The sequence below is a fragment of the Cyclopterus lumpus genome, chromosome 5 (assembly GCF_009769545.1).
Source record: "Cyclopterus lumpus isolate fCycLum1 chromosome 5, fCycLum1.pri, whole genome shotgun sequence".
In the NCBI taxonomy this organism is placed as follows: domain Eukaryota; kingdom Metazoa; phylum Chordata; class Actinopteri; order Perciformes; family Cyclopteridae; genus Cyclopterus; species Cyclopterus lumpus.
Genome location: NC_046970.1, coordinates 8,728,998 through 8,751,568, shown reverse-complemented (window position 1 = coordinate 8,751,568; position 22,571 = coordinate 8,728,998). Strand labels below are relative to the sequence as shown.

The window sequence follows — 22,571 nt, the reverse complement described above, 5'->3', positions numbered from 1 at the left end:
GCAGGATGGATGGATGGATGAAGGGAGGGAGAGAGAGGAAGTTTGGTTCTCAGTGGAACCGCTGGACTCCAAATCTTGGATCCACGCTGTCCCGGATTTCAATCTGGAGGAGGAACAGAGAAGAGAAGAGAGACGGCGTCAGCAACATCTTCAGGGCAGAGAGAGAAGACGGGGTGACACAGGAGGAAAGGTCCGGGACTCGTTCATGCGCCGGGTGCTTTACACTGTTCTTTTATAGATGCTTATTCCAATATACACTGCTGACTTCAAGGGGTCAAAACTACATTTGATTTCAAGGAGTGAAAAGTGCACACACACACAAATAGTAGTTATATAGGTTGATAGTATGAACAACACAAGGCTTTTACTATATTTACTGGGGACTTAAACACCTTTAAGTTTCTAGGAAGCTCCGTAGATTTTTTGTGACAATCATTTTGTTTCGTATTTCCCTGTTAATAATAGAGATTTATGTCCCAAACTGTAGCTTTTCCTTTTGTGGCAGTTTGTGATTTGGTTTTTACAATAGGGTTTGTTTGTTTTTCTGACCAGAGCCTCTTTAAGCCTCCACCTTCGGCATCATTTGCCATTATTTACTGTTACCAATTGTATTCTCATGTCCGTTTATAATGGGCTTCTTTTGCAATATGGTTCACAATGTTTTATGTGAAGTCTTGTTGGTGAAATGTGCTTTATAAAGGTTACACAGCTAAACTTGACTTCATCCCCCCTAAACCAACAAAGTCACTGCACTGCAAGCTGTAACTCACACAAATTACAGAATAGGTCAAGAACTATATTAGACTTAGCAGCAGTTACTGGGACAGCAACTAAGCTGTGGGCCAATCAGAAGGCTTCCCTTTTTTGCTGATCCCTTGTGAAAGTGAAGTGTACCACCGGTGTTTTTTGCTTTAACAAGTGACCGTGTTAGCTTGTCGTGATGGCAGCCGTGGAACACAAGAGCAGAAAACCTTGAATTTTAGCTCATCAAATTGAAATGATTACTCCTCTGTGTTTATTATCTACGCCAACCATTCACATCCAACTGAAAGTCACCTGATAACTCAGCTCACTTCTTAAAGCGAGACACCGGTGCATTGCACAGAAGAACAGAAGCCTTCCGCTCACTGTTTTTGATGTTGGTTACTATGGAGAAGAAAACACCGCTCAACCCGTATCAGATTGCAGTTTGTTGATGATTTTGGATGGTCTTCTCTACGCTTATTCTAATTCCTGTGTCTGCTGCTTGGCTCCATTTGGCTGCAGATGGAAGTGGGAGAGGCGGCAGAAGGGCTCTGACATATGAGTCAGTGCGAGCCGGCGAGATGAAAAACAAACATAAAAAAAAATACTAATGCAATGGGCTTGAAAGGTCACACCTTTAATTAATTTTCTCCTACATTTTCCAGCCTCTCCTTTCAAAAACTCCTTCTTTCCTAGAGAGCGTTTAAAATGCATCACCTCAAAATTTCATGTTGATTTGATCTGACGTAAAATCCAAATTATATTTTAAGAATTCAAGAAGACATGAAAAGATAGTCAAATAAACCATCGTATTAGTGCTGTTTCCTCTGATATATAAACACTGTTGATGCCAATGGGAACTACCTCCAGGCCTTTCAATGACGAGGTCATAACGAGGACCATTTTAACTTAACCTTTAGCTCAGTTAACCTCGCAGCAATCGGGTTCTCTACCTGAACCTCCATTACAACCCCAGTCAGGATGAACCTGCTGTTTGGCTGTGGCTGGAGGGATGGGGTTGATGATGGTGTCCTGTGGAGCAGGATAATAATCAATACACTTCTCAGACTGAAAAGGGAAATACAGCCGGGGACACCAGCTGGAACATAACAACTGTTTATACTGCGTGTGTTTGAGGCTCTGAAACTTCTGCCACCACCCCCAGTGTTTGACTTGAGGAAGTTTCAAATGTCAAAAGTGAAGCTCAACGTTCAAAAAGTAAATTTTTACTGATAAAGCAGATGCATCAGTCCTCGACAGTGTACGCTCATAGCAACAACATAATATGTACTCAACTGTATAGATGGAGAGACACACAAGCAACACATTCTTTTTCCAAGATCCTCTTTCCCAATACACATTCTCATATAACCCACATATCTTGCATCTCAGAAAGTGAGCATAGATACTCGGCCTTGTGCACATGCTATTGACACAATATAATTTTTGGGAGCTACTCATTAAAACATTGCTCCATAAAGTACCTTTATTTCCCCAGAAAAGCTCATGACTATATGAATAAATATAGTATTTATTTGAATTTGTGTATTTTTTATTTTGGTAGACTTACTTATTGACTATTTAATTTCATCAGTAATACCTCCCAGGGGAGAGGACAACCAACAGCTTCTCACAAAGAGGTAACTGATCCAAGCGCATGCAAGGGTGACATGCTGCAGATCGGGATCGATACGCCAGATCAGGTAAAGAGCTAAAGGGACGAAGCAGTTTCAATAACGTCTGCATAAAGGAGGTTGACTGACTCACTAGTTGACACTGGGAGCTGATCGGTTTTCTTCCCTCAATGGTCCAGGTCAGATTCAAACAGCCTCAAAATCACAAGCCCACTTTTATGAAATCCAGGCTATTGATGTATACTGTTAATACTGTTAGCTATTACTCAAGGTGGGAACAACTTGTAAAAACAAAAGGCTTCTAATGTAAGGACACCAAGGATGTAATATGATAAAGATTCACACAAGTTGCTTACTGACAGCATACACCAAAAATGATTAGTTTACAGTATTCAGAGCTTTAGTCCCTCTCTGGTCGAGCCGGCTGACTTCCTGCCGACACATGAAAATAATTTACTGATACAGCTTCTGGAGACTTCCTACCCGAATTATCCAATTGTGACAAAACAAGCCTGTTTTTACATTAAACATTTCTTTTGTAATAATTGTGTATTGAAAAAAGCACTTTTTAGACAATAATTGAACTGCATTATGAGAAATGTAGGATCCAGTGTTTTTTATAGCCCCATACAGGAGACTAAAAGTCATTCTTTTCATTTTGACTTTTCTTTTCCAAATCTGTTTCTTATGAGTCCCCCAACCTTGCTGAAGTGCAATGCTAAATTGCTTTAGTAACACTTTAAGGGGCGGGCCAATTCTTTGTTCTTTATTGGAGTTTATATATGTAGGCCTTTATATCATTCTGTAGCAGTGATGTTTTCTGTGTATTTAAATCCAGGCATTCACATTTTGTTGAAGTACATATTGAAAAAACACCTTTATTTCTGCTTTGATGCTTTGTCTTAGGAGAAATGTTTAAAACAAGAATTACTTGTGATTGTCTTGATTGTCTTCTTCTAAGTATCTTTTGTATGTAAATAAACTCAACTGTACATGTATTATTTTCTGTATTATTTTTCTTTGAACAATGACAAACTTTTGTTTTCCAGCTCCCCACCAAAAATATAAACAGAATAAAAGAATATGTCTGCACAATTTTCTTTTTCATTCGGAGACACAAACGTAAGCAGAAAAACATGAAGGCACATGAAGTGTATTTCTTCTTGTAAAAATACTCAGAGGTAGAGATGGTTTTCTTCGTACTCTGGTCTTTTAGCTATTTATTTTTCATGCACCGCGGCACCCGGCTGCTCATGTCACTTTATCTTTGTACAATTAGTACGTTTGTCCTCTCTTCCTTTGATGCTGACGTACACACACAGAGAAGCTGGAGGGCCTGGTGTAAGCAGTAAACGCACTCCTCAGCGAAAGGCCTTCCTCGACTTGACGTCTCCTCTCCTCTCGCAGTAGACCTTGCTCCTTTGGGAAAGCATTGCACCCGAGGACATTTCCTACAACATGCCACCACCTTCTGTTTTCCTGCTAATTCCTTCTTTTCTTCTACCCTTCTGCCTCAGCGTGGCCCTTTTAGCCTCCACCCTCTAATATATCACCCTCTAATGTGACCAAACATCATCTGTCTCATGAGGCGTTGTGTAAGTTATCTGGCCCGACACCTGGTCACTTTAGCTGAGGGGAGTCTGCACTCACTGTGATGTTTTTAATGGTAAAGGTTACATGCAGCATTATTATCCAGGTGATGGACTGAGACACATTAACACTCTCCTTAAATGATAACAGAAAATATAAAGTGAAATATTCAGATACACAGACCATTCATAGCCATGACACCACACACCCAACGCACAACACTACTAACAACAAGGGGAACTTACCCTTGACACAGCAAAATCTGTAAAAAAGACAAAAAGAGTAATATTTATTCTTTTACCTGGAAGCTGAATTTCATTTTAATCACTACAAAGGCTACAGTGCATACATTAACTATATATAGTATGTCTCCGTACGTAACAACGTGACAATCTGACGCGACAACCTGACGTGACAAAAAAGTTGAATTCGTATTTATATATATACAAATAATCAATTGCTGTTTTATTCTTTGCAGCAAAAGAAAAACAGCTCAAAGACATTATGACGTGCAGAGGCCACAGCCACCTCTAACATATAATATATTAGAATAGACAAAACTACTTGGTTAGCTTAGTTCTAGTTATTAAATATGTAAGTTACATAAAAATCAAAAGGTAAAATAAGTCAACGTTGACTTGAACAGCTGGCTTCTTGGTGAAAGTCTGAGTTTGTTTGCTTGTGACGTGACCTCAGTGGCTGACAGAGCAACTAGACTCTGAATGCATGTGCATTTTCAGTGCGTTTTCTAACCCCATAACACATTTTGTTCTGTCCCTGTAATTTTCCACTTCTCACCCTTGTTGTCAGCCTTCAGCTCCTCCTGCAGGAGGTTGCTCTGCCGGTTGCCGAGCACGAAGGCCAGGAAGGAGAGGATGAGAGCGTCCAAGATGCCGATGATGGCCAGGATGTAGGCCCAGCGCACCGAGCAGTTGCCCAGGGCGTACCTCCCGGTGTCCTCCCCGCACATGTCCCGGATCACCTCTGAGTCCCAGCCGTTTGGGAAGACCATGCAGCCAATCACCAGACACACGGCTGGAGCACAGAGAAGGAAATATGGAGGAGCGAGGTGACAGAGGGCAAAGTGGATGGGAGAAGTAGGGATAAATATTGATTAATGTTTGAGGACAGTGGCGTGATGGGTACCGTGGTTACACGCAGAGCAGTGTAATGGTATTTGAAATGAAACGAAGCAAAACAGAAATACAAGAAAACCACTTGGTTAGGTTTAGTAAAGATCATGGTTTGGCTTAAAATTATTTTTTGTTTTTAATTTAAGTTACGGAAATAAAATTAAAAGTAATTGACAATGCAGTTTGGTTGGTCAGCCAGGCTGAAATCCTACAATACCCATGTACTGCAGCTGCAGTGGCATTGGAGAAGAGAAGCCAATCCTTCGTTGTGGAATTTGTGAACACAGCACAAATTGAACAAAGTACATTTATTTAAGCTGCAGATTATTTTCAGTTTTCTCAACGCTGTGATTCTTCACTTCCGTCCACCGCCAGCGGCGCATGTAACATCATGTAACATCAACATTTTAAGTTCAGAGAATATTTTGTTCTGAAATGCACTGAGAGTCATATTTGTTGTGCCCTAAAGTTAGAACGCACACAAGGCATGGCGGGGCATGTTTATTTGTGTTGCAATTTAAAAGTGCTTTCCGTAATGAATTCCTCAGACTTGTAACTTCTACTTTTTATCAAAGGAGATATTTTCGAACACAGTACAAATTGTTTCCCAACATTGTCTTTGGGGAAAGAAAATGAATGGGGCGGTGGTCGGTTCCCTCCGATGTGGACGTGTTTTCTCTTCCTTCACAGAAACTGCATTACAAATGTGTGTATTATACAGGTGTATATTATATTATTGTTTGTTTGTTTGTCTGTGCATGCATTTTTTTCATCCTGTTCTGTGGAGAGACTGTCAGAGTGTGTGTGCGTGTGTGCGCATGCTCCCATAAGGCCCGAGTAGACCCCTGATGTGTAGGGTCCAGCTGAGGACAGGCTGGCCCTAACAGATGGGTCACCTGAATGCCTCATTTACTACCGCTGACAGCCGTAGACCAAATGAAAGTCGATGTACAGGCTCAGTGTTCATCGGGACGTAGGGGACTGTAGGTCTCAGCTGGTTACAGGAAATCCCAACAGTCTCTGAAAGGGGGCTGCAAAGGTTCTGACTATGGTAACTGGACTGCACTTGTATAGAACTTTTCTAGTTTCTGACTACTCAAAGTGCTTCACACTACATGTCACCATTCACCCATTCATACACTGATGGCAAGGGGCCTAGCTAATCATTGACACATATTCATACACTGCAGTAACAGCCGACGGGAGCAATTTGGGGTTGAGTGTCTTGCCCAAGGACACATCAACATGGACTAGCGGAGCCGGGGATCGAACCGCCGATCCACTGATTGAAGGACGACCCTGCTCTACCCCTGAGTCCCATTTGCACAGTGGCACTTCATTGACTATGGAATCCAGTACATAAATAGCATTTTTTTGCACAGCACGGTAAGAATGCTTAATCATCACATCATCAAGTTGCTACAGTTAATTGAAGTATAATGTCTAGTAGACAGGTCACAAACTGTCTTGGGTGCTTAATCACAGGTGTGAAGCAAATGAGACACATGGCATCATTCTTTAGTCAGTGTCCTAGGTGACATTGACGGACCACCTACTGAACTTACATAACTTACATGTGGGTTCATGAATAAGTGTAGTGCTGACGGAGAGCTTTTTTTCTCCTTTGTTTGCATAATCCAGATCAGATTTTTCTTTTTTAAGCATTTGAAGATCCAATTACTAGACATATGTCGTGCAAGTGAGTCAATACAAATAAATTGTCAAAGTTGTGTTGATTGATTCATGACATCAACTCGTGCATTGAGTAGCATGCAAGAAATAAATCCACCTTCAAAGTTAGCCAGTAGCCTTTGAGCAGCACAGTGAATGAAATCATTCTCAGTCTGTAACAAGCTAACAGTTTTTTTGTCACGGCACAAGTAAGCAAAGTCTTTTGGTCTTTTGCAAACCGAAATGTTGACTATTGACTCTCTATTGATCTTATATGTTTAAGGTTTTTCTAATTCACAGTTTGACTACAGATACCCGTGAATCAGAAATTAGAATTTAAAGCACTCATGTTCATATTTTGAGAAAAATAAAACAAAAAGATGACTGAGATATAGGGACAAATAGGGAGATCAAGGGCCGTTCTGGTGACAGTGTGGTCTCTACTACAAACAGCTGTCTGAAACAGGGCCGATGAGAGCTGTGAGACTGAATCAAAACATTATGTGAGCTGTAAAACGAAGAAAAAAACAACAATGAGCTGTTTTGCCGCCGCCACCACAGAAACAATTTACTACTTGGTTAGGTTTAGGAAAGACAAAATCATGGTTTGGCTTCAAATTATTTACACAGCCTATGTAATTATAAACAAGTCAACATTTACTTTAGACTTTGAGCGAGAGACAAACACCGGTCTCCTGAGTGAAAGTCCTGTGTTCAATCTACCCACACTGACCTCCCTGTGATTATGATTTGTGTTAAACTTGGGAATTGGTGTCCACCATGTCTTTCCAATGGCATTGTGTCCTTGGTGCCGGCACAAATTAAGGACCAAGGTTTGTTATGAGAAATGACACAAATTCTCCCATATAGAAAATAAAAAAGACACAATGGCTAAAGACATGAGAGAAAAACCAAGCAGTGACACAGCTGAGTTGTTTTCGCTGTTTGGTTCAGATTTCCCAAACTCCTTGCAGCACTGAACCATGTGAGGTTCGGGTAAGTGTTTCAAGCTCCGGAACTTTTCTCTATGATGCCAACAGACATATTAAGAGTTTGAAGTGTATTGCCTCTGTGTTTACGGGCACAATGAAAACATGACATCCAGGTTCCTGCAGTGTGCTTTGAGAGCATCCCCAACAGGTTTAATGTGGTGTGAAGAGTTTGTGTTCCCGGTGGTTTTCCTTTCGTCCTGCCCGGCTGTCAGAAGTGAACAAGACTCACTCTTAATAATTCATTGAGCCTCATTTAAATCTGTTGCACCACCCAGCAGCCAACCCTTCTCCCTGCGTGTATGTGATCATGCATGATAGAAAGAATTAATTTAGGATTGTCTGCAAACTAGTTCACTCATGTGAAAAGAAACGCTGTGTGTGTGTGTGTGTGTGTGTGTGTGTGTGTGTGTGTGTGTGTGTGTGTGTGTGTGTGTGTGTGTGTGTTTGTGTGTGTGTGTGTGTGTTCTAGATCACCACTGACATGATCCCTGGTAGCTTCTCTTCCAGTCCTCAACATTCTCCTTGCACACTGTGGGGTTTATTTCAGCCTTTCACTCTACAATACTGACTACGGTTGCCTCTAAGACGGCGTATTATGACCATTGTAGGTGAAAACATAATAAATATGAAGCCGAGGGATGGGGTCATATTACGAATATTAAATTTTTTTCAAATAGATTTGCGACTTTAATCACAGTTATTGTTTTCACCCTCCTGTGACTCTGTAATTTGATTTATTTTTTAAACTACAATGGCTCTAATGCCCCATATAAACCCCAGTACAAGTGTAGCATGGTCTTTATTATCTCAGCTAGATGAATGTTCAGGTCAATATGAAACCCTTCCCCCCAGGGATCCACACAAATTATCAATCAGCCAAAACGGATTTCACTATTTTGTTGTCAAAAGATATTCTCTGAATTCTCTGTGCGTCACGTTTTTAGTCAGTAAACCATGAACGCATCAACGTTAAAGGTTACATTTCCTAGACATGACATAACACTGCAAAAGATAATTATTCTTCTGGAAGCATGTGTATCCCCATCAGGGAGATGGAGAGGATGTGCATGAATCTGCATTTATAGAAAATTTTGTTTTTTTAATTTTGAGAAATATTGGTATTAACACTGCTTATGTTCGCTGAGTCTTCCTTCTTCAAAGTTTGCATTGTCAGCCTAGCCGCCTCTAGTCCTCCCACCTTACGTCACAAGTGGACCCTGCTATATCAACAAAATACACCGTGGTCTTATGTTTTATTTACCAGTATTTCTATCACTGCATAATATTACATGTGGGATTACTATTCCTTATGTCATGAGGCTATTTGTGAGTGTATTTTTGGTGTCATTTGAATGTTGATTACTAGGGAAATGATTGAGGAAGGAGCCCAGATAAAGGGAAGAGGGTGAAAAAGAGAGAGGAGAAGGAAACAATTGTCAGAAGACCGAGGGATTCAAATGTAGGAAGGAAAGTAGGGCGATGTTGCCGTGGCAACTGGCTGAACCGATGAGAATAAGGGGTGTGGTTGAGTTGGAGGAGATAAAATACATATCTGCCTCAGACCCTGCTGAGATGGCAAGACAATGAACGGACACGGAGACACTGGTCCGGATGTGTTTGTTATGAGGATGATATGAGTCACATAAATGAGTGAGTCCAAGGAACAGCCAAAACACAGTGAAGCGTATTCATACGTTCAGCAAGAAACTCTATTTGGACCTCACAACATTGCTCATCTTTCATACATTATTTAACCTATGAAGCCAGCAGCATTCAGTTTTAGCCTCGGCTTTCCAACAAACCTTAAAATATTCTTTCATACATTATTGGTCAACTTTTCAGTGACGTTTCCCATATTATTTCTACTGCTTCACCTTCTTCTTACAGATTTAAAGGTCCAGTTTGTAACATTTCAGGGTATCTATTAGCAGAAAGGGACTATAATATTCATTAATATATAATCATCTGAAACTAATAATTTTTTTTTTTAGTGAACTTAAAATGAGCCCTTCATATCTACCAAGGGAGCTTGTCCTCTTCATGGAGTCCAGAAAATTGCACCTCCATGTTTCTACGGTAGCCCAGAACAGACAAACTAAACCCTGGCTCTGGAGAGAGACTTTCATGTTTGTACGTTACCTGAAGGTCGCCGTAGTTGTCCGACACTTTTGTGAAAACTGTTGTAATTGTCCTCCAGTTCGCAGATGCACACAAATTGAAAAATATAAGAAGAAATGTGTCATGTGACATATAGATGAGGTATCCTTGTTGGTCCAGCTACCACACGGCTGCCGGATGGACTGGGCTGACAGTAGACATGCACACATGCAAACACATACTGTACATTTGTATATTTATAACCTCCCTTTCTATTTGTTTATTTAATAAATGTGTAGAACATCAATGGGATTATTATTTTTTTAAAATACAAAATGCTGTCTCGAGTAGCAAGCATCCAAAAATAAGCCATTAAATCTGTATATAGACTATACCTTAACGTAATGTTAGGATTTGCTGGGTCCAGTGCACTGTGTGTAAGACCGCAGACACACAAGCTCATGTATCATCATCTGCCTCGGACCAAACACCAGATTAGAATCAACGTCACAAATGTCTCAGGTCGTATCGGAAAAATGAACAGCAAATGCTCATGTGCGCAGAGGAGCCATATCGAACAGGATCTTATGGGTCATATCAGTTGTGTTGTTTAGTTCTCCTGATTTGCAAGTCGACTCCCAGGCATTTAGATAAAGTTTGTTTTCTATTGGTCTGAATGACGTGTTGCTTTGTGTTTCATGTAGTGTTACAGTGTACCCAGATATTCGTACAAGTATGAAACAATCACCACTCCAACATATAGCGCACCACAAATAAACATATACTCAGGCGGTACCATTGCGTACCCCTAAAGTAACTGTGAGAGAGATTTCTTTGGTCCATCTGAAGAGAATACATTTTCTTGCCAAAAGCAATTATTTATCCAGCAATTTAAGTTTCACAGAAGGATGTGACACATCTTTAGACATAGACTCAGCAGAAAATGCCCAGGATCTTTTAAAAAAAGATCAAGAAAATACAGCTCCTTGATCACTATAAATTCCCGTTTTCTGTATGCCATTTTAAACATCGAGGTGATAAGGTATGATCCATTTGTTCTGAATAGAAGGTGTTATGTGTAATCTCTTAAAACGTTTGTAAGAGTTCTTCTGATCTGTCTCTTCCAATCTGGCCTCGCTCTTTAAACCAGTGTACAGCTCTAACATGCCACATAATCAATAGTCATACATAAGCTGCTGATTGACAATGTGTCACTGTCTGCCCTCCACATAATTATCTCCCAGCATGTGTTGGGCTGAGAGGAAATGCCTCCCCATGCCTGCAATGGAATGTTGTTCTACTTCTATCATGGACGAATTAAAAAGCCAGAAGCGGTAATGATCACTTATGGAGAGATCGAACAAGGCAACACAATACCTCTTGGGTGTCAATGAGCATGGCACAGAATATTGTATGAACTGGTGAAGTGTCGTACATTGGGGAGAAGCATTATTAGGTTATCAAAGTTTCCTCATATTTCATATGATATCTCACGAAATGTCAATTTCCATGTCAATTTCCTTTCGTTACCATAGACTTTATATAAGAAGTCAGACCCGGCTCATTTTAACAATAACAAATGATTACTAACTAGGCCAGTTTCCACTTCGAAGTTTGTGGCCAAAAGCGCAATAGTTATGGAAAGCGAAGAGAGAGAGAGTGATGCTAAATTCCTGAAGGATTGTATTCTCAGAATTTTCTGAATGTAGGCTAATTAGACACCAATGACTACAGCCTGCTGCAGGTGTGGGAGTTTCTCCCTTTTTCCTTATTTCTCTATCTTTCATTCTCTAATTATTCACACATTAACTCATGGAATAGGGTGAGAAGAACAAAGAAAGTAACATCACATGTTAACGTAAGTGATGCGTTGCTGTGATCCCGGTCTTGAGTCTCAGGGGAGATGTGTTTTGTTTTCTCTCATCAGAGGCAAAGGGTATTCCCAGAGCTAGTTCAGGGTTTATTTTCAGGAAAACAAAGAGAACATTGTGGGAGAGCTCCGGCTAATGGCGGAAGGCAACTTGGCTTGTCGAGGACCCGATGTAGATATGAAGGGCTCATTCTAAGCGTAAGAAAATACAACGATTCTTAGTTCAAAAAAAGTTATGAATTTCATTTCTGCTAATAAATCCCCCAAAATGCGACATGTTGAACATTTAAATGGATGTTTTTTCTGTGATCCAATAGAGATAAGCAACAGAAAGAACAAATGATTGCATAACAAAATGCTAATCTGAATAAACAAATACAATTATATCTGAAAACGATTGTATAGTGTATTTGGATTTTCTAACATGTTTGGTATGTCAAAGGACCGTCTCACACCAAGGACATATTCAGGTTGTTTTTTAGTAATGGTAACGTTTCTACATTTCTGCAAACCACAAATATGTTGAATATCAAGGTTTATAAACCAAGAACATGTTTCATAACAGTATTTCTAGATAAGTTTATATCAAAGTTTTAGTGTGTTTCACTTGTGCTGCTTTGGCCAATTTGAGTCTGCATTCTCAATAATGTTTAGGTTCAGTTCAGGCAAAAAAACTACTTGGTTTGGTTTAGTAAAGGATCATGATTTGGGTTCAAATAGGTCCCTTACTTTTAGTTTTACTCAGCACACAAACTCTGGTCTCCTGGGTGAAGATCCCGCGTCTGACCCCGCCTCTCTACATGGACTGACGTTGACTTTGATTAAAGGTGCTGAATACAGAACTAAGCGCATGACTATTGTCTCCACACGACTCAACATGGCGAGGGGCTGCCGCGTATGTTCTGAATATTGTATAGAGGATCTTTAAACGTATTTGTTATATGTCAAAAACAGATGAAATCCGGGAGAATATATGTTTCCTCAAAATGGAATTGACAATGCAGTTTCGCTGAATGGGAATGTCATTTTTAGGAGTCCACGCTACTGTTAACCACTTTCAAATCTGCTGTGATAGTTTGTGTTGGTGTGGTCATTTGGTCTGGGGCTGAGCAGCGGTCCCTCCGGTGTTTCTGACCGGGCGAGCGTCTGTCGTGTCGTCCTGCAGTCTGCTGGCACAATGCAGAGCTCCTTCACACGGCCCAGTGGCCACGAGGTGCTGCACCACAGAGCTGATTAAACTACCGTCTGGGCCCGGCCCAAGACCAATAGGCACACTTCCAATCCCATAGGCTGCTTCCCCATTGACACAAAGGTGCAGAAATACTACACAGTAACAATGGCGACTTGATTTTGATCAAACTTGCACATACCACAGCATCCCTCACCTATCCTCTCACTCTCTGGGAGGTTAAAAGGGAGTGAGGTTTTGCGTGGCATGGAGAATGATTGGTCGAGGCTCAACATCTAAGGAGAGAACTGATATGTACAGTGATGTGAAACCCCAGGCAGGGGAGGAGATTAGGTCTGCATTAGCAGGGTCTCGGCAGGCGACACACACACACACACACACACACGCACGCACACACACACACACACACTCACGCACACACACACACACACACACGCACACACACACACATACACACACACACGCACACACACACACACACACACACGCACACACACACACACACTCACGCATACATCCTGTACACACACCTACACGCAGACACACACAAACACACACCATGCATATCTTCAATCCTCTGCTTGATTGCTTTACTTCTTTAATTACCTTTCTTTTTCACCGATGTTTGATCTAGTCCTTTAATATCTTTTAGCATCCATCAACTTTCTTTCTTCTCCACCTATCCTCTTCTACATGGCTCTTCCTAAATTCTAAATTTATTTTCTGTAAGAATACTGGCAATACTTTCATCCCTACTTGTCATATTTTGCCATTGAGGCAACAAAACCACTTGGATTATTTCCAAGTTTTCATATTTCATATTTACAGTAGCCTTTGAATAAGTGTATATTGGATGACATTTTCATATATAGAAAGGAAGAACAATACAAACACAATTACTACATGCATATTAATATTATAAATATCAACATTTTAAATGTTTGTTGAATAAGCAATGCACCTGCCTTGAAATATCATTCTTATTGCTGTGTTCAGGTGGTTGTAGGACCATGGGAAAATGCTTGATGAAACATATAAACTAGTGTGAGCTATAGGAGAGTTAGTTGTGGTACCCGCTCAATGTAACACACCAAGTGTGCGCTTCAGCCATAGCAGCACTCAATCCCACTCCTTTCCCAGCCATGTTTGCCTCGGGGCTTCACTCCGCTCTGTTTGAAGTAGAGGCTTTTTGCTGAGTTTGTCAAAGCGGTCCAGGAAGTGTGGAGCAGCTCAAACACCAAAAGTAATTCTTCAGCAAAGATCCAGCTGACTGGAGAGAGATGGACTCAGTTGTTAGAGCATTTTCGTCTGATGTGCTTTACACTTGTCTTCAGTGTCATAGTCCTTGACTTCTCATTTGTGTCAGATTATTGTTTGAAACTCACTGTGTTCAAATTATTCAGATAGTATAAGTTATATTGGTATAGAAATGAGAGAGTCCCTCTGATATCAAATCGTCTTTAGGTTAATTTACAGTTAATAGGTCAATTTCCGGTCTGGAGATTAATTTCCGTCCCTTTGGTTAATTTACAGACTATGAATTACTTTCCAGTCCATAGATTAATTCACGGTCTATAGATTAATTTCTGTTTATATATTAATTTACATCTATAGGTTAATTTATGGTCTAAAGAATAATTGACATTGATAGCTGGACTAAAAGGAAAACAACTTTCTCTTTCTTTCTCGCCATTTTGCGTTTTTTTCTTAAAAAACGAGTAACCGGATAATGGTTGTTGGCTTAGAGAAAGCAACATTAAGCCAAACTGTCACCCCTGACTTTTAACGTTACTCTATTTCCTGACATTATTTGTAATTGGAGCACACATCTTTATGCTTCTAATGCACTGTCAATTTGAGGGATGTGTTTGCCTCAGTTGTCTTTATTTTGGGGCTTACTGTGATCGACAGATCGCTACTGCTACCAGTCGTATACTTCATATAATTCGTATACACTACTTCCCTCCTGCGCATTCCTAATATGGTTATTTTCGTTCATTAGCTGGAAAAACAACAACATAGCGACGACAAAAAAAATGACAAACTCAAGACTTCAAAACGGCAGTCCACAAACCAACGGGTGACGTCACCATGACTATGTCCACTTCTTATTTACAGTCTATGTTCTCAACCCACAAAAAGATTCAATACGCCCTTTTTTAAATTAGTCACTTCTGATGACCTGTCAGGGCTCATAGTACTTACATTCTCGTCCCTGAATACTTCAAGAAGCTGTTGTTGGGGGAGATAAAGCTGTCAGTTTGAGCCTTCTCCGGCAGATTTGGAGCAGACTTTTTGTAGAACTTGTCTGCACCGCACTGTTTAGCACTGACCCAGCAAACCACCTCTGGACCTATCTTTTATAGATCACTGAGCCCACAGCTGAGTTTGTGCAGCATTTAGAAATAGCCAGAAACCTGACACAGTTTGCTTTCCAGTTAAGGGGGAAAGGATAAGATAGGGAAAACCACAGTCATGGATGATTCCTTACTTCTGAATTATCTGAGCGTGGAGGGAGGCTTTCTGGAACACTGACGCCTCTCATTTACTAAGTAAGATTGTGTTGTCTTCCCCTTTAATACATTTAGGAAAAGAGAAGTGGCACATGTATTTTATTTTGCTTCATAGTATTGAGCTCTACGGTGAGAGGAAGACTGTTGTTTGTGTTTTCAGAGGAGAAGAGTAAAAGAGTAAAACTAATGCACCGTTTAGTGTGTTCTCGGTTTCACACCTGCGGTGCCACTGCTGATGCTCCATGTGTCAATGGGAATCACTTGCAGGAACACAAGACGAGTTGAAATGGAGAAGAAAGGAGTGGGTGAAGATGACAGGGGGATAGTTTGGTAGGAGGTGAGAGCGAGGGAAGGGGAGATATGGATGTACTGTATAAATTGTGTACATTTATAAAGCTTTTTCTAAAAAAAGAAGAAGAAATAAACGGGACGAATTCCATTAGAAATCCCCCTACATGTTATCTCAGCTTTCTTCAGAGAACATCAAATGCAACCTTTGTGGCAGTAAGGGGAGACAACTCACAGCAGGCGTTAGCTAACACTAGTCATAGAGGATCATTTCTTTGTCATTTTTTACTGCAGAATGAATTTAAATGATATTTTACTACATTCGCTAACCAGCCATATATTATCGTTGCTGTGCAATATAGGATGGTCGGCCTGGCCTCCTTACATACCAATGTATTCGAAATATGCTCTCCACAATGTAATCATTTATTAATCAATAACATTTGGCTGCACATATTGTTTAAAGCCTTGGTTAGCTTTGCCATTCCCACTAGCTGCTGCTTCTCACTGGAGTTCCAAGTGTCGTGTTAGCTACGCTCAGATCCTGTTTGTTTGGGAGGAATCCCAGGAAAGTCTTACCCACGACTATCGATGATTTTTTAGTTATGCTTTTCACTCCCCCTCTCCTCCATCTCTTCAAATCCGTACATGTGTCTCTTTATGTTGACCTCTCTTTTTTCTGCTGTTTTCCTGCCTCTCTCTCTCTCTGAGGACACACAGCGCCAGAGAGTGCAGGAAAAAGTCCATGATTTCTGAAAGGTCCCCCCTCCATCCACACAAGCTCTTGCTGCCTTGTGGGAAGCAATAATCTAGCCATCAATACCTCCTCCCAGATAATGTCAGCCCTTCTAGACCAATGCACAATCAACCCTCCTCCCTCCACACAAAACTGGAGAGAACACTGGAGCCATGATTTGTAAGTAGGCCACAGGGAGAAAACTCAACAAAAAACGACATCAAACCTCATCTTCAACATGAAAACATTCTCCCACCTGCCATAAACAGTCTGCACCTTTTTAAACTCATTTGAGACCAGTTCACGTCTAGATAAACCGTTTGAGGGATTAGGAATCCGCCAGAGGGTTTCTTTGATGTCAACTGGGTTTACGGGAGATACTTTCAGGCTCCACCTGAACTGATACTGTCTGTTTTCAACGCTCAGTGATAGGAGAACACCAGGTGACCCAGGTTACTGTTAATACATTACATTACATGTCATTTAACTGACGCTTTTATCCAAAGCGACTTACAATAAGTGCATTAAACCATGAGTACAACTCAGAACAACAAGAATCAAGAAAGTACAATTTCTTCAATAAAGTTAAGCTACAAAGTGCTATTAAAGTGCTACTACGGCTCTACCTTCCCTATTCAAGGTATAGTCGAAAAAGATGTGTTTTTAGTTTGCGACGGAAGGTGTAGAGACTTTCTGCACCATACACCACTCTGACACAACTTAAGTTATACATTTGGACTAGGAGACAATGGGCCCCTGGGCACAGACATACACCTCTACTACATTATTTTGTGGTCGCTTTGTGTCTCTTTGTAGTCATTTGGTGTCTCTTCGTAGTTGTTTTGTGTCTCTTTGTAGTTGTTTTGTGTCTCTTAGTGGTCATTTTGTTTCTCTTTGTAGTTGTTTTGTGTCTCTTAGTGTTCATTTTGTTTCTCTTTGTGGTCAATTTGTAAAAAGAATTGTCTCTTAGGGTTTCCCCCTTTTAATAGTTGAGAGTCTCTTTGCAACTCTTTGTAGTGGTTTTGTCTCTCTTTGTGGTCCTTTTGAGTCACTTCATGGTTGAATGCGTCTCTCTTTGAGTGACATTTTGTAGGTGAGAGCCAGGGGGACCCATGACACTTCAGTAATGTATCAATGTATACATATAGCATTTACATGGTAGATGAGTGTAACAAGCGCATGTTACCACGGGTGGTATCCCACTAGCACAGAGACAGGAAGTAGTTAGTTGTTTTTATTAATTCAAGGCGGATGCGGTCTCCGTCGTGCTTTCTGCTGATCTGCTCCCGTGGACAGCGTTCTGCCGAATCCCAGAACCCCTCTCCTTTGTCCACCTGCACACTTATAATGGGGAGCAATCATCATCAGACCCAGGTGAGGCCAATTAGGCCTCCACCTGGTACCGTTCCCTGAGCGTACTCCCTCACTCCCCTCTGCTGCTGAGCTTAACCACACCCAGCCACCACAATGAGATGTCTAAAGCAAACAAAAACATTTTTTAAAGTTTTTTTTTTATTATTTAAAAACCATGCCCCGTTCTGCTGCCCCGACCACTGATGAGTCTTTATTCCAATATCCCTCTCTAATCGGCTCAGCTGTGTCTATCTGACAGCTTATTGCACCTCCTAATACAATTACAATGCAGCCTTTACGTGGAGTTTGTTCCGGTTTCATACGGATGAATGAACGCGGTGACTGTGGATACATTACTGCATGTGCAGATTATGCATAATGCAGGCTAATCTTGGAGGCAGATATGGCAACCAAAATAGAAGCTGTGATCTTTGATGCAACGCTGCTGAAGGCATTTCATTATCATAACTCCATACAATTACACTCTGACACGTTATTTCAACCAGCCTGATGAAAAAGAACAGGCAGTGTCAGAATGTAGTTTTTTTTTTGGAGAAGACCCAGGGTCTCTTCCGACAAGTCTTCAAAACCTTATCATGTTACAGAATGTCTGGTGACTAAAGAATAAAGACTGAAAGATTACTCTTTCCCGGTCACAACCCTCTCAAGGGATGTTCCTGAATGTCTCACATGACTTTCCGATACTTTACTTTAATCTTTGCACTACTTATGAAGTCCCTCGCGTAGAGCAAAGGTGGCATTTCTGACAAGGAGATGTGGTCCAACACAAGAGAGGTGAGATGTGGGGCCCCTACTGATGCTCCTCTCCTCAAGGTGTGCCCCAAACAAAATGTGTTTGGAAGACACCCCTATTCACCTCTGCCCCCCTACAAAAAAAACATGAAAAAGTGTCTGCCATCCTTACCACATAACAGCTGCATCCAGGCGCAGGTCTTGTAGACTGTGGCGGTGTTGCAGAAGAAGAAGAGAGCGAAGCAACCGATGCAGCCGAGGATGAGCACCATGGACAGCAGCACGAAGACGTAAGCCGCCTTGAAGGCTCCCGACGGGATAGAGCCGAATTCGGAGAAGCTGCCCTGGCACAATAGCTCGCGGTCGGAGTTCCCGATGCCCACGCAGTAGTGGAACAAGCCAAAGTAGCCAGCTTGCGGGGTGCTGACGCTGTCCCCAATCCAGTAGGGCTGGTTGAAGACCACCACGTTGATGATGGCCAAGCAGATGGTGAAGATGGCCCACAGGACCCCGATGGCCCTGGAGTTGCGCATGTAGTTGTCATCATAGATTTTGGAGGCTTCCTGCGAAGGCAGCATTTTTTTGTCTCCCCCCCTCTCTCCTCAACCCCCGATACACACCAACCTCAACCTGGTGTTCCCTCTTCTCCTGATCCTACTGTTATCCCCCTATCTGTGGAAAGGAATGCAATTATATATTAAATAATTAAAACCAATGCCCCCCACCCCCCCCTCTCTCCCCCTATCGCTTAACTCGATCCTGCACCCTAATGGTGTAGTCTCACATCCAAATGCTACCCCCTACCCTCCTCCTCCTCCTCCTCCTCCTCCCCCACCCCTCTGACCGAAGATCAGTCAATCAATTCAGCGGCGAAGCGTGATTCCCCTCTTCCCCCCTCCAACCCCCCTCACCTCCGCTGCTCTCAGCGCGTGAAGGCACAGCGGTGCCGACAGCCGAGCTCACAGAGCCAGAACACAGCGGCCAGTGACGGTCAGGGCGAGCGGCATTGTCTCCGGTCAGCACCTCACATCCGCCGAACGGCTGCCGCTCTGACCGGAGACTTTCCGCGAGATGATAATGATGATGATGATGATGATGAATCCTCCGCAAACGAACAAAAAAGATCCAGAAGAAATGAGCGGTGACACTGATTCACGTTTGACATGCTTCACGCGGAAAAATGCAACTTGAGGGCCCGACAGTGCATGAAAAAATGTATGAAAGCATAAACATCAGGCATAGAGCTCTGCACAGCCCGAAAACCTCATGGCTGTGGTTCGGGATGCTGTGACTCTCTCTCTCTCTCTCTCTCTCTCTCTCTCTCTCTCTCTCTCTCTCTCTCGCTCTCTCGCTCTCTCTGGTGCGTGCTCCAGCTTCTCTCGCCGTGCGCGCAGCCGAGGAACGACGATGACTTTTGCATGATGGTGTGCACTTATTTTTGATATTACCGAAATGTGAACGACCCCACCTCTCTCATGACCCCCCCCCCCCCCCCCCCCCCCCACACACACACACACTCCTCTACAACCACACACGCACACTTATTATAAATACATTGTATTTGGTGGCTTTTGCGAGCGGATGGATAGTATAAAGTGGCACAAGTAGAAATACTCAGGTAAAGTAAAAGTATCAACATTGTATTAAAGTATAGTACTGTAGTAAATATAGTTGATTCGATCCCACCTTTGGTTGCTAAGTGTAGCAATAATATTACATTATTAAATCTATCAATGGCAGGGATTTGTTATGTTATTAGATATTGTAAAACATGTGGGCCGCTGTTGGAGGATGTTTTCCATGGACATCAGGACTATTTGGTAAATGGACCGTACTTGTACTTTTCTAGTCTTCCCACCACTCAAAGCGCTTTAAAGCTACTCACACACTGATGATGACGTCAGGTGCTATCGTGCAAGGTGCATCCTGCCCATCAGGACTGTCACCATACACTGCAGGAACAGCATGCGGGGGCAAATCGGGGTTAAGTGTCTTGCCCACACATCGACATGGACTAGCAGGTTTATTTTGTATAGCCCAATATCACAAATTACAAATTTGCCTCAGAGGGCTTTACAATCTGTACACATACGACATCCCTGTCCCAGGACCTCACATCGGATCAGGAAAAACTCCCCAAAAATAACCTTTCGCAGGGAAAATAAGCTTTCACAGGGAAATACCACTGAGACACAGTCAAGGACATTTGTAATTGGGAAAATGTTAAATATTTTGATTTCCTTTTTTTATGAGAAGGGAAAGGAAGTTATTGGTCAACATGTTCAGTTATTATTTTGAAATGTAATGTGCACACTGGAAAGTAAACGGTATAATACAAATGCTGAAGGTATATCACACGGAGAGCTGGAGGTGTGGAGGTGTGAACGCAGCATCTAGCGGTTGTGTTAAGATTGGTCATTCAGCGGTGTAGCTAAATGACCAATCTTAACACTGACTGCTGGATATGACGTTCACAATCTTGGGTATAAATCAGTGTCACTCCAAGCTTATGTACCCAATGCAATAAAGCTGTTCTCTGAGACTAATGGGATTATTCCAACGCATCTGCCATGTGACTTCAGACAGAATCTAAACTAAACAGGTTCTCTCAGTGCTGCTGGGGGTGGACTGTTCCAGATGGAATCCACTCATTTCTTCTGAAGTCATAATGCTTTCTTTTTACACAGTAACACTGTAAGTTATGATGGTGTCACAGTCTGTTACTCTGTCTCTCTTCTCCAGCCCTTTTTTTCCTTCTCTTGCGTTCTCTAATGAGGACACTCCAGACAAATGGAAAAAGTTCTGTGTGACTTCATGTCCAAATGTAAACTACTCTAAAGTCAGACATTTAATATTCCCTCTTATTTCTTAAGAGGGTGTTGTGTTGCCAAAACCAGCCTTGAAGAAATGGAAGAACCTCTAAAAAAACAAGAGGCACATTTGTTGTTAAAGAATCAACATACTACCCTCTGGACCAAGAAGGTCTCCTACAGGGTCTGGAGCAGACCAATGGGGAGGACATATTATTTGTACTTTTGCTAGTGTGCCATAACTATAAACCAACTTAAATCTTAAATCAGATTCCGCTCAATATTACAGTGGGCTTTTTAGGAAATAAAGCCATGATGATCACACCAGAAGCACATTTGCACCGGTCAACAAACAATTATTTCTTCTGAGTCTGCTCCTCTCTCGTTCTCTCTGTCTTTCCACTCTAAAGAATCTGCTAATGTTATTTGAGAAGTTTGCTCAAATATTGGTCAGTACAATTCGGTCTCCCAAAATATTGGCAGGGACATGTCCATACAAACCTACACCCTTGCCTTCTATTGTCGGACCTGCTGGCTTGGATCCTCCTGCTAAAAAAACAAATAAATCAGGTACCAGGTTACTATCTGCAACTTTTGTTGATGGAAAAGCAAAAAAGAGTCAGCAGAGCTGAGTAGGTCTGTGCTGTGTATAATGTACATTGTAATATATTTCAGAAAAAAGTCTGAGCCAAGTGAAGTAACTCGTCCATTTTAAGTTGTTAAAGCAGTGTTGAGGTAACTCATGTCATGGCAGACAGACTAGCTTCCAGACTAGATTACTGCAACTCCTTATTATCAGGCTGCTCTAATAAGTCTCTTAAATCCCTCCAGTTGATCCAGAATGCTGCAGCTCGTGTACTCACACAAACTAAGAAAAGAGATCACATTACTCCTGTATTAGCTGCTCTGCACTGGCTCCCTGTAAAATTAAGAATCACATTTAAAATTCTTCTCCTCACCTACAAAGCCTTGATTGGTGATGCACCATCATATCTTAAGGAGCTTGTAGTACCATATTTCCCCACTAGAGAGCTGAGCTCACTAAATGCGGGGCTACTAGTGGTTCCTAGAGTCCTAAAAAGTGGGATGGGAGCCAGAGCCTTCAGTTATCAAGCTCCTCTTTTATGGAACCAGCTTCCACTTTCAGTCCGGGAGGCAGACACAGTCACCTCATTTAAGAATAGACTTAAGACTTTCC

The 22,571-nt window shown here is 41.7% G+C and overlaps 1 protein-coding gene across 1 annotated transcript; it reads right to left on the bottom strand.

The window, feature by feature from the left end:
• Positions 1 to 19,141, bottom strand: lhfpl4a (LHFPL tetraspan subfamily member 4a). Its single transcript, XM_034533331.1, has 4 exons — positions 18,736 to 19,141; positions 4,767 to 5,003; positions 4,214 to 4,230; positions 1 to 103 (listed from the first exon to the last, which is right to left on the bottom strand). The coding sequence occupies exons 1-4, from the start codon at positions 19,139 to 19,141 to the stop codon at positions 50 to 52; spliced, it is 714 nt and encodes a 237-aa protein (XP_034389222.1). The 3' UTR covers positions 1 to 49.
• Positions 19,142 to 22,571: the final 3,430 nt, after the last annotated feature.